The sequence below is a fragment of the Electrona antarctica genome (assembly GCF_951216825.1).
Source record: "Electrona antarctica genome assembly, chromosome: 19".
NCBI classification, from domain to species: Eukaryota; Metazoa; Chordata; class Actinopteri; order Myctophiformes; family Myctophidae; genus Electrona; species Electrona antarctica.
Window position 1 is genome coordinate 7334546 of NC_136800.1, and position 16748 is coordinate 7351293.

A 16748-nucleotide genomic window follows, 5' to 3' on the forward strand; every position below is an offset into this window, starting at 1 on the left:
GGGAGGGAGGGAGGAAGGAAGGAAGGAAGGAAGGAAGGAAGGAAGGAAGGAAGGAAAGGAGGGAGGAAGGAAGGAAGGAAGGAAGGAAGGAAGGAAGGAAGGAAGGAAAGAAAGAAAGAAAGAAAGAATGGCCAATGAATGGCCAATGAATGAAGGACGTCTGGACATCAGTGATAGTGTGTGCATGGTCTATCTATGTGCATGGTCTATGATTACATATCCTTTCTGAAACACATCGACCGTTCATGCAAGAGAATCCACATGGGGATTGGACATACTTTTGCATGCAACGGATCCCCCTCGAAGGCAATAGAATAGAAAGTGACATTGGATGTTCATACACAAGCCGAAAAATCACACGCTCAGCTGATATGCATCTTATGGAAGAAATATCATTCATCATCTTCGTCTCAGTGCGCCCCCAATCCATGGCCGCAGTGTCACGGTTGTGTGTGGAATGAGAATAACGGCGGGACGGGGCCTGATAAATGTAAGCTGATAAATCAACATCCCGTAGCCTACAGAGGGAGAACAATATCACCAGGAACAGAGGGCAAGCCATTCCACATCTACAGGATGTAAAGAAGCTGTCTGCATGGGAACAGAAAGGTTACCGGCTCCATCACCGGCGCCGGCTCCTCCTGGCTTTGTGTTGAAATGTCCTTGAGCAAGACACTGAACCCCGGCCTAACCTAACCCCCCAAACACATTTTGGCGCATACTCTGCTGCGACGGCACGGTCTGTTTGTTTGTGTTGGGTCCAGTCTTTTCCTTGTTTAGTCTGTCTACGAGAGTCTCCACTGTCTGGCTAAACGACCATCATGCTGGACGTGTACAGAACTACCTGGATTGTATTTACTGTCCATGCCTAACAGAAACAAACTTTTCATTATTACCCGTATTGCTTCCAAGATCACCGGACTTCCCACACCCACACTTTCTGAGATGAACAATAAGGCCATCACACGGCTGCTAGCACAATATCACATGACACTGATCATCCCCTGTATCGCTTTTTCAACCTCATGCCATCAGGACAAGGTAATACACGTTGTTAAGCACTTTGCAGAAAGGCAATATTGAAAGGCAGACCATTAGTAGTTAACAGTTTCAACCTTGCGTCACCCTTGTTTTTGTCCTGAACAAACGTGTGTGCTCGGGTCTAGGTCACACCTACTCAACAACTAGTACCTGGTACATCCAGTTGGGTGTCACAAAGTTATTGTTCCCCCATGTGAATAACGAATCAAGTAGCCTGGTCTCAACAGTCGCTCGGACAGTGCAGAGGAGTTTGGGGAACGCTGCCAGCAATATTTTTTGAAGGGGGGCAGTGAGGTGCTCTTGTATATCCAATAATTAAAAATATTCAAGTGCACATTTTCTTCATTTCTTTGTGTCGGGATGATTATGGAAGATTGTGTTGAATGGGGTTTGTACAGGTGAAAGCATGTATGGAAAGGCTACTAAAATGGTGTTGCTGATCATGATACTGACCATGATACTGACCATGATACTGACCTAGATACTGACTGACCATGATACTGACATGATACTGACCATGATACTGACTGGCCATGATACTGACATGATACTGACCATGATACTGACTGACCATGATACTGACATGCTGACATGATACTGACCATGACACTGACTGACCATGATACTGACATGATACTGACATGATACTGACATGATACTGACCTAGATACTGACTGACCATGATACTGACATGATACTGACCATGATACTGACCTAGATACTGACTGACCATGATACTGACATGATACTGACCATGATACTGACATGATAGATACTGACCATGATACTGACTGACCATGATACTGACATGATACTGACCATGACACTGACTGACCATGATACTGACATGATACTGACCATGATACCGACGTCAGTAGCATGGTCAGTGACGTCACAGGGCTGTGTCAGCCAGGGCCTGACATCATCATTACAGTACCATGTTACCAGTACTGTGACATCCCAGTCACAGGGATGTCACAGGGCTGGTAACATAACAGGGCCTGTGACAGCCCTACCATTCAGTGCTGTGAGAGGGGCCTGTCTGATGTGACAGGGCCAGAAATACACATACTGTACAATTCACTTATAATCGTGACAGTCTTCTTTTCCTCTCTCCCCCTGGGAAGTAGGCTAATACCAGTCTAGTAAAATCTTATATTTGGAAATGTTCAAAAATCAAAAATAAAGCGTTCACTTTTGTTTAGAGTAGACATACTATTGGTCCGACTGTCATTAGACCGACTGCGTGTGCATCCAATTTTAATTGGGTGTGGGGGGCGGTAAGGGACCTGGATATTGTATAGGGGCACCACCCCCCCAAAAAAACTGACTTAGAACAAAACATGGACATACCCGATCACATTTATAGTATTTTAAAGATTAATGCATCGCAGGTTTACGGGTACAGTATATTCTCTAACATCATGACGCCTCTAACTGAGGAGAATAGTTTTGAAGGAGAACAGGCGCTCCTGTTTCCGCCCGTCTGGTGATGAACGTTATATACACACACCAGGCCGCACGCTAAAAGTGGAAAACCAGTTGATACAGGTCTAATCAGTCTGGAGACAGGGAACCAACAGAGGGGGCAATAGATCAAGCCAGGCTGTCGTCTTGATCACTGCGATTCTTGAACAGGTCATATCTGCTCTCTCAGTGCGTGCCGTATTTCAAAATTAATTGTTCCACCACCGCAGCAAGAAACCAATAGTGTACTGAAATTGATTGATTCCACATAAACGGAATCGCCAGCTTCACACATACATTAATGTATACAGCTGCCCTGTGTCTTTGCTCTTCGTCGCCTAGCCCACTTGCTTATTCATTCAAAGGTAGGCTAACGCTTAGGGGCCAGGATGCCGTAATGCTCTCGCAGTGCTGCGGTACAGAATTTTACATCGATAGGCTGGGGTAGCAGCATCCATCTTCTCAAAGTCCACCAAAGGTCAGGGGCGGCATAACTTAATCCATTGATACCTGGAACGCATCCATGTCACGTTAGCGTTTTAAACATTATGTTATAATTTAGCTATTGAAAAATAGCAGATCTACAAGCTCATAGCGCGCCACCGAGTGGCGCGCTATGAACTTGTAGGTCTGCTATTTTTGAAAAATCGTTAAAATGTGCCTCAAATCTTTCCGAAAATTGTCATGATTTAGAAAACTTTTTTTTTTTTAATTTCGACGTCAGGCCTGAATGGGTTAACAGCTGGTTTGCATTTTATATAGTCTATATTCTGCATGCTCACTGACAGGGTGGTTTTGTGACCATGCTTGTCACACTTGCTCTGCCAGGCAGACTCTGAGCTAGGATAGCAGCACACTAATGAATAAGCTATGGTAGAGGGTGCTGCTGGGGGAAGATCGTCCTGCGGGCTATAAAAGGCATCGTCGTGAGGAGCTTGGAAAATTGCTAATCCCCTCCCCCTTTTCCAAATAGAACATCTTTGAGGAGCATCTGGGGAGATATGAGCAGAGTTCCACTTATTTATTTATTTATTAAGTTAATGTTTTGCCTAAACAATAACAAACAAAAAAAACAGCATACTGAAACTAAACCTCCACAGAAGTTATTGCAGTTTTGTCAATAATGGGAAAAGATTGAGCCATGGGAATGCAATCCACACATGAGAGCCAGATTTAATTCCGGAATAAACAAAGTCAACAATGGAAGCCAACAAAGTGATGACATAATTTCTGAATTATTTACTGTCTCTGTGTCCCCAAGCTGTTCGTCTTTTTCATGTTTGCATAACAACACTAATGGCATCTGTGTTAACTTCTGACAACATCTAAGACATCTCTGTTAAAAATCAATTGTCATTGTTATCCAATGTTTTGCAAATGATGTAAATCTGTATTAGACTATTATATTTATAATACTTTGTCAGCTAGATAAAATTTGCAAGATAAAAATTGCAATCTGAAAAAACATGGCAAACTAGAAAAAGTGCCCTTCTGGGCACAGGTCTCCACCAGGAGGATAGGACTGTGTGAGATGTTTGGCAAAATGTTTAGGAGTAATATAAATAAATAATATGTTGCCTTTGATGGCAATTGGATGATTTGAGGCATTTTGTTCCAAAAATGTGTTTTGCAAAAATCAACCTGTTGGTGGCGCTATAACAGGCCAATGTGAAAAGGGTGGGATATATTCCTCAGCCTAGTAAGAAAATGTGTGAAAGATTTGACGTAAATTGCATGCTGCGTTCATGATTTGAGGCTTTTGTTCAAAACGGGGCAATCTTGCAAACTGTGAAAGCCAATTATAGCCAATTAGGATGGAACATGAAATATCGGACAGATCCGACTTGAGCACATGACCATAGAGATACTGTGTAACGATTTGTGAGATTTTTGGACAGAATCTGGAGGAGTAATATCCAAAAATGTGTTTTACAAAAGTCGGCCTCCTGGTGGCGCTATAAAAGGCAGATGCGGAAAATGCAGGTCAAAGGTTTGTCCTTGGCCTCTAGGGAGTGTGCATGCAACGTTTCACGCAGATCGGTGCAGTTTTAGGTAAACAATGTGAAAAGCTGCCTCATGGTGGCGCTATAACAGGCCGTTCTGGAAAATGTGGGGCAGAGGTTCATCGTTGGCATCCAGGGAGTGTGTGCGCAAAGTTTGGCATCGACCGGGTTAACGGTGCCGGAGATTAGCTGGTAACGGACGGACGGAAGGACGGACACACACACGGACGGACGGACACACACACGGACGGAGTGCAAAACATACTCTCTCCCCATGCCTTCGGCCTGGTGGAGACAAAAATGATGAAAGCATGCCACTCACACAGTAGGCTAGTCCTCCTGTCATATACAGTTGGCCTACTGTACAGTAGAGGCAGTGATGGGTGAAAACTGAAAATACATTAAAAAGTATTTCATAAAAATTACAAATACCAGGTTAAATAAAAAAACATTTTAAAAATAAAATGTATACAAACTGATGCAATGAGTAGTCAATTCATAGATTCATTTGACTCGAGTGTAGTATTAAGACCCTCTTGTTCCCAATCTCCTTGGTTCAAATCACACAAAGGGTGGCCTATTCTTTACTGCAAAGCATCTTTTGAAGACTAGCATCCATAATAATGACTTAAGACACAAGGAGAAAGGTAAAATACCACAATGAAGAAACACACTGTTACAAGTAAAAGTCTGGTATTCAAAATGTACTTGATTCTTCTTCTTTTCCTTACGGCTGCCCTTCAGGGGTCGCCACAGCGAATCATCTTCCTCCATCTCCCCCTGTCCGCAGGACACCCCTCTGATTTCACACCAAATAACTCTTTCACTACATGTACATCCATAAAATAAATCCTCCTCTTTGGTCTTCCTCTAGGCCTCCGGCCTGGCAGTTCCAACCTCATCATCCCTCTACAGACATACTCACTATCTGTCCTCTGTACATATCCAAACCATCTCAGTCTGGCCTCTCTGGCTTTATCTCCAAAACATCTAACATGCGCATGCCCTGATCCTTGTTACTCCCAGAGAGAACCTCAACATTTAATCGTGGTCGTGCAAAACATGGAAGACAGTTGACTGGCCTCAAGTAGCCTACCCGCTGCTATATTATTATAACATAATGTTATATCATTGTCATTGACCATATATCATTGGTCCTGGTGAGATGACGCGCGGTTATAGATTCACGGTCGGGAAAACTTGGGATTCCCTTCTCGCGTACCAGTGCGACATGTCCCGCATACCAGCACAGGTACATGTACCAGTGCGACATGTCCCGTGTACCAGCACAGGTACATGTACCAGTGCGACATGTCCCGTGTACCAGCACAGGTACACATACCAGTGAGTCATGTCCCGCATACCAGCACAGGTACACATACCAGTGAGTCATGTCCCGCATACCAGCACAGGTACACATACCAGTGAGTCATGTCCCGCATACCAGCACAGGTACATGTACCAGTGCGACATGTCCCGTGTACCAGCACAGGTACATGTACCAGTGCGACATGTCCCGTGTACCAGCACAGGTACACATACCAGTGAGTCATGTCCCGCATACCAGCACAGGTACATGTACCAGTGCGACATGTCCCGTGTACCAGCACAGGTACACATACCAGTGAGTCATGTCCCGCATACCAGCACAGGTACATGTACCAGTGCGACATGTCCCGTGTACCAGCACAGGTACACATACCAGTGAGTCATGTCCCGCATACCAGCACAGGTACATGTACCAGTGCGACATGTCCCGTGTACCAGCACAGGTACATGTACCAGTGCGACATGTCCCGTGTACCAGCACAGGTACATGTACCAGTGCGACATGTCCCGTGTACCAGCACAGGTACACGTACCAGTGAGTCATGTCCCGCGTACCAGCACAGGTACACGTACCAGTGCGACATGTCCTGCGTACCAGCACAGGTACACGTACCAGTGCGACATGTCCTGCGTACCAGCACAGGTACACGTACCAGTGCGACATGTCCTGCGTACCAGCACAGGTACACGTACCAGTGCGACATGTCCTGCGTACCAGCACAGGTACACGTACCAGTGCGACATGTCCTGCGTACCAGCACAGGTACACGTACCAGTGCGACATGTCCTGCGTACCAGCACAGGTACACGTACCAGTGCGACATGTCCTGCGTACCAGCACAGGTACACGTACCAGTGCGACATCTCCCGCGTACCAGCACAGGTACACATACCAGTGCGACATGTCCCGCGTACCAGCACAGGTACACGTACCAGTGCGACATGTCCCACGTACCAGCACAGGTACACATACCAGTGCGACATGTCCCACGTACCAGCACAGGTACACATACCAGTGCGACATGTCCCGCATACCAGCACAGGTACACGTACGAGTGCGACATGTCCCGCGTACCAGCACAGGTACACGTACCAGTGCGACATGTCCCGCGTACCAGCACAGGTACACGTACCAGTGGTTGGGAACCTCTGCGATAGAGGACAGAGCCCGGACCCTCCTTTATGGTGAAATGTACCCACAATGCACTCAACCAAATTCGCTGCATTCAGCAAATGAAAGAAAAAAATAATATCGTCATATCCGCAAACGGGTATGGACTAGTGATGTAAATAACAGCAACAACATGCACTGACTGTAAAGTGTAAACAAGTATGCATAGCTCTATTGATTGATGCAAACACAGTAAAACACTGACTACTAATGTTACCCGTCTCTCTCTCTCCCTCTCTATAGAGGGTATGCGCTCAGATTTTTCTGTTTGGATGTCAAGGCCAGAAAGTAGTGTTTTGCCACTCAGTAGGCGTTCCTGCATGACTTCCGGGTATGATGATGTCACGCACATACCCTCTATATTTCTCTCTTTCTCTCTCGACAACAACAACAAAGCTTGAATTCCATAGTCGACAGACTCGACACATTGAGCAGCAGTGGCAATAATAATACATATTATTCCTAGTGCGCATTCATACATAAAGAGACATAAAGCATAGCGTACATCAGCCATAGAACACGCCCATGCTATCCTGGGAAGGGGACTCATCGCGAACGCATTAATAGTTGTAACGCTTGTTTGTAGGCTACACACCCAATAATGAGGGCGTGTGGCCACTAGTCAGCTAATTGCACAATTGACAGGTGCTTTGACGTTGGGGCGGGGTAATTAATGACTAGAAAGTAATGTCATCCCGACACTTTACCAAATTAATTCATATACATTTGGGAAATATTAGATATTTAGAGAAGACATTTTAGTGTTTTTAAGTGACATTATACTTAAGTAAATTTAGAATCGATGCCCCAAATAGCTCGAACAAAAAGAAATAGCAAATTCACTCTTAGGATTATTGAAGTGATCAAGAGCCACATACACATACTAGTGTTCCCTGTTACAACTCACACCTTCAACGGCAGATACAACACCAGATACAACACCACCAACAACCAACTTGAATCACACACAGCATACAACACAAGCAGCAGCAGCAGCAGCAGCAAAAAACAAAGTTCCTACCTTGCCCCCAGCTCTCTCTCTAGTTCATGATGAGCCCTCCAGCCATCTCCATCCTCCATACATCTGGCTAGCTGGCCAGTACTTTCCTCCCAGTATCAATGGCACCTGACCTCACCAGCCTCACTCTCCTGGCTGCCATCTTCTCACTCAGCCTTGGATGTTTAGAACAGCAAACATAGCATTCTGGTGTAGTAGTGCAGTGGTTAGGGATTTAAGGCAGGCTCTAGGGTCCAGCATTCACAGAATGTCACTGGAGAATGGACTCAGGGCCGAGAAGAAGCTGAGCTTGGGGGTCTTGGCTAGGTCATCGTGTACCTGTGGAGCAGGTTGAGAGAGACACCATAAGCTTTGAGTATAAATCAGTAAGTAAGGTAGAAACTCACTAGCAACAGCAGATAAACATACACAGCCTGTATACGTATACTGCATCCTTCCGGTTACAACAGTATACAGTACATATAGCCTAGTTAGTATATCCTGTCACAACATACAGTACACAGCCTATACGTAATAATGTAAGTTTTATATCGGATAAATAATACATTTTAGGAAGGAAGCTGTGGGGACTTAGGACATATGCCCTGGACTAGGGTATGCCTTGGGGAAAAAATGAGAGATAGCAAATCAGGTTGTAAAACTCGGTTCAATATCACTTTCAATTAAACCATCATTGGTAAACGATTAAGAATTAAGTTTCTTACAAGGATTTGGTGCTGTGAGTGACACACCCCAAACAAAACTGTAGTGTGTATTTATTCTATAAATAATTTAAATAAATAGGAACCTTGCACAGAGCACTTCAAGCACCTTTGTTTAAATTGTTCATTTCACTCACTCACTCACTCACCTGCAAAATAAACAAATCGCCAAGCAGTTTGTTTTGAAGATGGATTAACTTCTCTTTCAAACTGTCACACACTTGTTGTGAGTGTGAGTCACACTGTGTGACTGCATGAGCCGTTGGCGTTTTCAATTCCTAACAACCAGACTACTACACTCAACTTCCATGAGGTGAGGTTACATTGATTTATAAGTTGTTCATTTCACTCTATTTACTAGTACCAATCGTAGGCTACCAAACAAAATTAGCTCAGAGCAGTGCGTGTACTGTGGAGGGGGGAGGGGCGTGGCTACCGGAGGATGAAACGCCCGCCGGCCTGCCTCTGGTTGGCCAGAGCTCGCTGCCTTGTCAAGGCACGTTACTTTCTAAAAACAAATTAAACTGATGTTTCAATTACGTTATCTTATCTTTTATAATACAAGTCGTTACTCCGTTGCTTACCAATTGTTTACTTTCTAGACTAGAGCAGTGGTTTTCTTTTCAACCTTTTCATGTCAAGGTCCACTGGTCCATTCTTCTCCATTAGATCATGACTCAGACCCAACACCTGTCTTAGAATATTTTGTTGTCGTTGAATAAGATGTTGCCCAATTCCATGCTGAATTAATGTAGTACCAATGAGGAGAGATAAAAGGCAAACGTTGATCAAAATAACAATTAGTAAGTAAGCAAGCTGATGTTTAACTATAATTTAACTCTTGAGAGCGTAAAATGAAACCAAACGGTCCATTTGAGTTAAAGATCTGTAAAGGGTCCATTTGATTTCCAACTCCATTTAAAGATGGAGTGCCGTGGTTGTTTTCCACCCTAAACATGATCACCAGGTATTATATTTATTAGTATATAAGGAGCAAGATCTTTTTCAAAAAAGTGTACAATATTTGTTAAAATGTAATTTTTACATGGACACGCCCACCAGTTCATTAAGTGTTTTGCCTGGTGGTTGTGAACTGAAGCCACACCCACAGCTGTTGTTGTATGATAAAGGGGAGGAGTTGGGAAGATATTGTGATGTCACTATATCACTGTTTGTTTCATTGGCACGTTTGACTGTCAAGGTTTCAGCCTCCAGGAAGAAACCCTAAATACAAAGGGAACACATCATTGCACATGATGTGTTCCCTTCCCATAAACACATGAAAAACTGGATAAAATACAAAAATCACACCCGTGTGAACTGAGTGGTGCAACTCCCTGTGGGGGTTCCCGGTGGGTCCCCGGAACTTCCAGACCCACAGGAACGCGGCCAGGGTGCCAGTCCGGTTCCGGCGAGCCGCCCTGTGTCCGAAACGGTTGAGAAATGACAGAGTTACTGTGTGGAGGAATTAGCATTTAGCAGGCATCACTCTCTCGCTCTCTCTCTCTCTCTCTCTCTCTCTCTCTCTCTCTCTCTCTCTCTCTCTAGCAGGCAACAGTGCAACACTATCTCTCTCTCTCTGTTTCTAGCACAACAGCGCCACTTTTGCCCCTACTGGTACTCTAAACACAGGGATGGACATAAGGACAGGTATAGGGACATTGCTGTTCCTTGGAGTGGTTGCACCACTCAAAAATTACGGCACTTTAAGTTTAACTGGGGGCCACTTGGAACCCCCTCAAGGGCCACTGCATGGTACCACAGACGTCCCAAATACAGAAACGGTAACCAAGGGTCCCAAAAGGGGCTAAGAACCACTGAGCTATACTATTTCAATCTCAAGACAAGAGTCTATAAAAGCTACAAAATTGTATTTTTGGGGTGAATATAAAGTGAGGTAGCAGTCTAACCACATCCTAGGCTCAGTCAGATTGCCCGGATTCCCTTGGGGATAATCCATAGAGGGAAATTGAAGTGCAGAGCTAGAATATCATTTTTTCCCTCTCCTATACTGAGGGTTAAAAAAATGAAACAGGACTTAAGTTCTTGACGGATATGAACCCATCTCGCTGAGCATCAGAATGACAATGCCATGGTATATTTTGCCTGTAGACTGTAGATGCGTTTGGACTGTAGATGCGTTTGGACTGTGAAGGTGTGTGTGTGTGTGTGTGTGTGTGTGTGTGTGTGTGTGTGTGTGTGTGTGTGTGTGTGTGTGTGTGTGTGTGTGTGTGTGTGTGTGTGTGTGTGTGTGTGTGTGTGCGTGCGTGCGTGCGTGCGTGCGTGCGTGCGTGCGTGCGTGCACGTGTGCACGTGCACATAAAACATTATAAATAGTATCTACATAGTACTATACACACACACACACACACACACACACACATACTGTACATACGCACACACACTGTACTGTGTACGTGATGTATAGTGGTATTGTTTGAGTACATAAAGAGAAGGAGGAAGTCTGCAAACGGTTTTGAATGCTCCCAAAATAATTTAATACCAAAGTGGTCAAAAAAAACACAACGTTTAGGCCTCTGTGGCCTTCGTCAGGTATGTCAGCTATACCTGACAAGGGCCACAGAGGCCGAAACATTCTCTGTTTGAGCATTCAAAATGGTTCTTGGAAGCAGGAGTGGGAGTCTGCTGGGCCCTCCCGTATGCACCACTATCATCAGACTGTGACCGAGGTGATGGCGTTGAAGGAGAGGACCTACCACGCCGACAATGGACCCTACTGAACCGCCTGCGCACTGGAGTCGGCTGCTTCAAATCAGCAATGAAGAAGTGGGACTTGACAGTGCAGTATGCGAGTGTGGCGAGCCTGAGCAGTCTGCCGAACACATAATTAACACCTGCCCCCTGTACAGACCTCCTTCGGAGGCCGGCCTCTTCCACGTGGGACCAGAGACAAGGGCGTGGCTACTCGATACTGAGTTGGACAATGATACACGAAAGAAGGTGTGCAGACTTCCTCCTTCTCTTTAGTTTAACTCTTTTGTTCGAGCACCCGTTGAATTTCTTTGGATGTGCGTGCACCACCTGACCACTATTGTTTGAGTACATCTCAATGTCAAATCCTAGTATGACAGCTGCCTGGTCAGTCCGACTGGACCATGGACTTGATGAAGTCCAGACAGCTGCCTGGTCAGTCCGACTGGACCATGGACTTGATGAAGTCCAGACAGCTGCCTGGTCAGTCCGACTGGACCATGGACTTGATGAAGTCCAGACAGCTGCCTGGTCAGTCCGACTGGACCATGGACTTGATGAAGTCCAGTATTCAGGCAGCTGGTGAGGCACTACTAACCACATCCATGTCTATTGGGGCCGGTGCAAACTTTAGAGTGGAGTCGTGAAAAGGCTCTCTCTAAGCTGGCATGTTTGAGAGGAGAAACCATTATATTAACAGAAAGGAGCCACATTAAAAGCAGGCGTCTGGATTGAAAACCTCAAAGTTAAAGGAAGTGACCTTTACTGAACCAAATCTGACTCAGCTGCAGTTAAAAAAGCCCTCTGGGTCAGGCACTTTAGTGTTTAACATCATTTCCGACTTGAAGAACATAAAAATGTGTGTTTCTTCTTCTGGGAAACAGGGCGCTTAGCTAAGCACATTGAGGGATAAGTGATATGCACCAGACAAGGCCATGCGAACACAACTCAGTGGGAGAACACTCAAAGGGTCACGTAAAAGGGGAGTATGAAAATACACAAAGGGTTTGGAGAAACGACTGGAACGGATGAGCACAGGGTAGCTAAATGACAAGAAAGGCTTATAAAGGCAGCTGTGGCTCAGCAGCGAGCTACTGTACTATAGACATCTGTTGTATTCCATCCAAGAACTACAACTACTCTTGTCCAATTAAATAGAATTAATAAGCCTTGTCCACATCTATTCAACTAGGTGCAAATGGCAGCTCCCTGAATTACAGGTCCCAGAGCAACAGAGGGGACAGGGAGAGAATTCCGGGGCAGCAGTGGGCTAAGCGGTTCCGTGTTTTGTAACAGCCAGGAACCACAGACCCACTTGTCCCAGGAGACCAAATACATGCATATTTCACAGTCCCTGCGGGCAGTGGCTAGCCGTGACCTTCCTCCCGAGGTCAAGGTCACTCTGGACTGCTGTACTATGCATTCCAAGATGCCAGAGGATACTTGCTCAGCAGTGGATCGATTTGGTCTTTCCCCGACCTCTGGCCTTGAGTTACCTAGGGGACGCATTAACAGCACAAGTTTGATAGTTTATTCTTAACCTCCCAGACAGCATCATCTATAATATTCTAAGATCATGTGAGCCTTCAGCATTTAACTCTTGTATTCAACACGTGAAAACAATAAACTGAAATTTTATTATTCTAAATTCTGCCAAAAAAAAAGAACAAAAAACAATGAACAATTTTCCATCTAGTTATTTCCCTGTGAGATACTGTAGAGATGCAATTTACAACCTCATTAAGCCCCTGAACCAATGCTGAGCTCGAGGAAAACAAACAAATAATGACGCAGTGGTTAGCTCCAAAATTAGCATTTTATTTGGATGGTTGGGGTCAGAGATGTATACGGTAATTTGTATTCCAGTACATAACGTTTCTCCACAAGGCTTCAGTTCAAAACCTTTCCCAGTCTTAAAGCTGATTCAGTAATTAGTGCCCACTGCCTACAATGCCCCAGGACCCTTACTCCCTCCTCCTCCAACCTCTTTTTGGTAGAATTTGGTATTCAAACAGTTGTGCTGACAAGAATGCATTTTTTTATTTTTTTTATTTTATTTTTATTTATTTTTTCACTCAGATGATTTTTTTCTTTTTCTTCTTTTATACAAAAAAATTTAACTTCTACACATTTAATGTCACCCAGATTTTTTCTTTTTCTTTCACTTTGTAAATAAATTTTGGGATCAACATTTTTCTTGTGAAAAGATAAAAACATGCAAAAACTTTTAATTTGTAGTCCAAATTACACATTTACAAGTTTGGAACTTTTTGCACTTCATCATCATACTACATCAAAAGAAAAAGGAAAGAAAAAAAAAGAAAAAGAAAAAAAAATAACATTATGTACACACGTCTTTTTACAGTGAAGTAAAAGTTGAAAATATTCAATGATGAATAAGGCAAATGAAGTGTACATGTACTGTATTATAACAAAACACCTTTGTTTTATTTGCAAAATACTACACCACTTCAGAAATAAAGAAAACAAAATCTGCTACAAAAGTATGATTTATGACTCCCTTTATTTGCAACCAGCTGCATAAGTTTAAATTCTTTTTAGTGAAAAAGTCTAAAAGTCTAGCATACTGTACAGTGCTGTTCTTAACTGTTCCTTCCCATCCAAGCTTAACAAGGGATCCTTCATGTCTTCATCTTCATATTTGTATTTAAATAGTCATTTTCAACAAACAGCAGTATTGTGTAACCAAAAAAACAAAAAAAGCATGTAGAAGCATACCATAGTGTAACATACTTTCTTGTTTCGAAATCACTCCAAAAGTCAGTACCATTAAAGCCTTGAACATAAAACTAATCATTCAGATCCAAAAAATGTACAAAAAGGCACATTATATCCCAGTGCTTCTGTACTGTGAATTCAAGTGTAACTGAGCGCGTTCAATACCAACGATCCCAATGGTGACAGTCCACCAATGTCCCGATCCGCTTCGCTCCAAACCTGGACAATAGCCTATAACCTAAGCCTTCAACAAGCATATGTATGCGCAGACTACAACAATAAGCCTAGGTTGGTTGTTTTTGAAAAACAAAACAAAACAAAATTGATACTCATTTAAATTTTTTGTACTTTTTCTGTCAAATCCTCCTTCACTCTGTCAGAGAACATCAGTGTATCAGAAGCTGTCCACGTCCCATCAACAGGGGGGGAGGGAAAAAAACAACAACAAGATCCTCTTTCCTTTTCTCCACCGTTCGTCTTCATTCTTCCACCTCTGTGAGGGGGCTGCATGCGCCCTAGTCGTCACTTCCGCCATACATGTCTGCCAGTTTTCTGAAGCGAGGGCCCCAGTCGTTGAGGTAATCGTAGTCCTGGTCGCCCCCGCTGCTAGACGAGTTGAGGGAGCTTAGGGAGCCGGCGGTGGAGCCACTTCCCTCATAGTCAAACACCAGCAGGGAATCATAGGGAGGGGCGGTGGGATCGTTGTCCGCTGCCTTAAGTCCCTGGACACAAGGAAATACAGAAACATGGTTAGCTGAGCGGACTGCAGGCAGCATGTAAACGTACACCAATGTTGCCTGCCAGGAATAATGGATATCAACACATCACCACCCCACCCTGCTCTTGCACGACCCCAAAAGTATAATGTATTGTGAGCTCCAAACAGTGGGGTTTTCCCCTCTGCACACATGTTCAGGATATCAGGTCCTTGTCCAGATTAGTCAGGCTCTAATGTTCCTGTGAGTTTCCACGGCATTTTGGTTGTTGGGGATTCTCCCGATGTTTCTGGGTTGGAGGATTATACATTGCCTGATCAAAAGCCAAGAAAAAGCATGACCAGCCGCCTCAGATCTCTGGAATCCTCTCCTCTAATGAGGCAAGTCAGGCAACCCCTTTCCCCCTCTGAACCCCCCTACCATCACCACTCCCCCTCTGAACCCCCCTACCGTCACCACTGCCCTCCCCATCTATCCATTGGCCAGGAGAACTCTGGCACTGACACTTTGTAATCTAGTGCCTGGGTGGCAATCATTTTTCTTTCCATTTCACATTTCTCCTTCCACTTTCTACTGCTATCTAAAACTAGGGGTGGCCATTTTACTCAAAAACATGTCCTTGCGTGAGTGCATGCATGCGTGCGCGCATGCCATGCGGCGTGCGTGTGGTTTGTGGAGGTGTTTCCATTTTGAAGATTGTGCTTAACATTCCCAGAAGCCCTCATATAGCGTCATGAGAGGTCCATATGGATTGGTATTGATTTCCCAGCCCATTCCTTAACGGGACTCAGGAGACTTGATGGATTGCTAATCTAGCGGTGGAGATGTGCTTTGGCCATGAAGCACTTTGGATGTGAGCCTGGTCCCTGGTCTCTCTCTCTTATCGCGCAAACTGAGGACATCTAACAAATAATAACTGAATTAGAAGAAACTGTGCAACACAACACAGAGAGAGAAGAGCCCAGCTCATTGGGAACATGTCAGAGATTTATAGGGGCCTCTAAGCCTGTCATTATAGAACTGCAATGCCCTCAAATGAAAAGATGGATTGAAACAACGTGCCTGCGCACTTAGTGATTATTTTCTACTTGTTAGCCTTCGTTAAATGTTTGCTCAGGGCTGTGGTGCTGATAATTTGGTGTGAAATATGACAGATGGATCGTTCATTACAATTACAGTCATCATTGCTCTGCTGGTTATAGCCGTCTCCGTCTAGAACCCAACGCGGCGCCCCACTAGCGGTCTTATAAGGTTAGTCAATCATAGAGCTCTCCCTGCTAATTCCATTAAAACAGACTTATTCACTGTACTGGAAACAATGCCCCTCTTAGTCAAATGGTGAAATGTTCTCAGTTCAGGGGATTTGCTCATCACTCTCTGTCTGACAGAGAGACAATGGAGATCTGTGATCAAATTGACTAAGATCCGAGTTAAAAAACGACCATGCCAGTGGAAACAAGGGGTATAGTAGTCCAGCAACCAATCCATCACTTAATTTTCACCTCGCTCTCTGTGTGTGTGTGTGTGTGTGTGTGTGTGTGTACACGTGCTTTCTCACTGTCTTACACTTAAGATGTGTACATGCCATGGCACTCTGCGCTAATATGCCAGACATTAGCCCCCTCAGTGAAAACAGAATATAGGTTGAATAAAAGAGCATTGTTGGACCCTCTGAAAGGTTAAATTCCTGGGCAGATTTGCGACCTAGGCTTACTTTTTTTTTTATCCCTACTATTTAATTAGCAGCGAAAGGCTCCATGGCTATGGGGTTGTATTCACCCACTGCCTGCACAAAATAAGAAACCCCCCCACACCCCCCAAGCTTCTCTGGAGGCCAGCCAGAGCAATGAA

The 16748-nt window shown here is 44.4% G+C and overlaps 2 protein-coding genes across 5 annotated transcripts in view; both read right to left on the reverse strand.

Annotated features, from left to right (window-relative positions):
* The window catches only part of LOC306943689 (aquaporin-4-like), a 150991-nt gene extending 141581 nt beyond the window's left edge, over nt 1-9410 (reverse strand). For 2 of the 4 annotated variants that reach the window (XM_079530195.1, XM_079530194.1), the window contains exons 1-2: nt 8880-9139; nt 8033-8347 (exon numbers count right to left, since the gene is read on the reverse strand). The gene's annotated coding sequence lies outside the window, so the exon portion shown is untranslated. The other 2 variants (XM_079530197.1, XM_079530196.1) reach the window with 2 other exon arrangements.
* A 4066-nt stretch (nt 9411-13476) lies between these two features.
* cdh2 (cadherin 2, type 1, N-cadherin (neuronal)) overlaps nt 13477-16748 on the reverse strand; it is a 73061-nt gene continuing 69789 nt past the window's right edge. Inside the window, exon 16 of the mRNA XM_079530190.1 lies at nt 13477-14903. Within this exon, the coding sequence (XP_079386316.1) occupies nt 14697-14903 (207 nt within the window). The 3' untranslated portion in view covers nt 13477-14696. The remainder of the gene's footprint in view (nt 14904-16748) is intronic.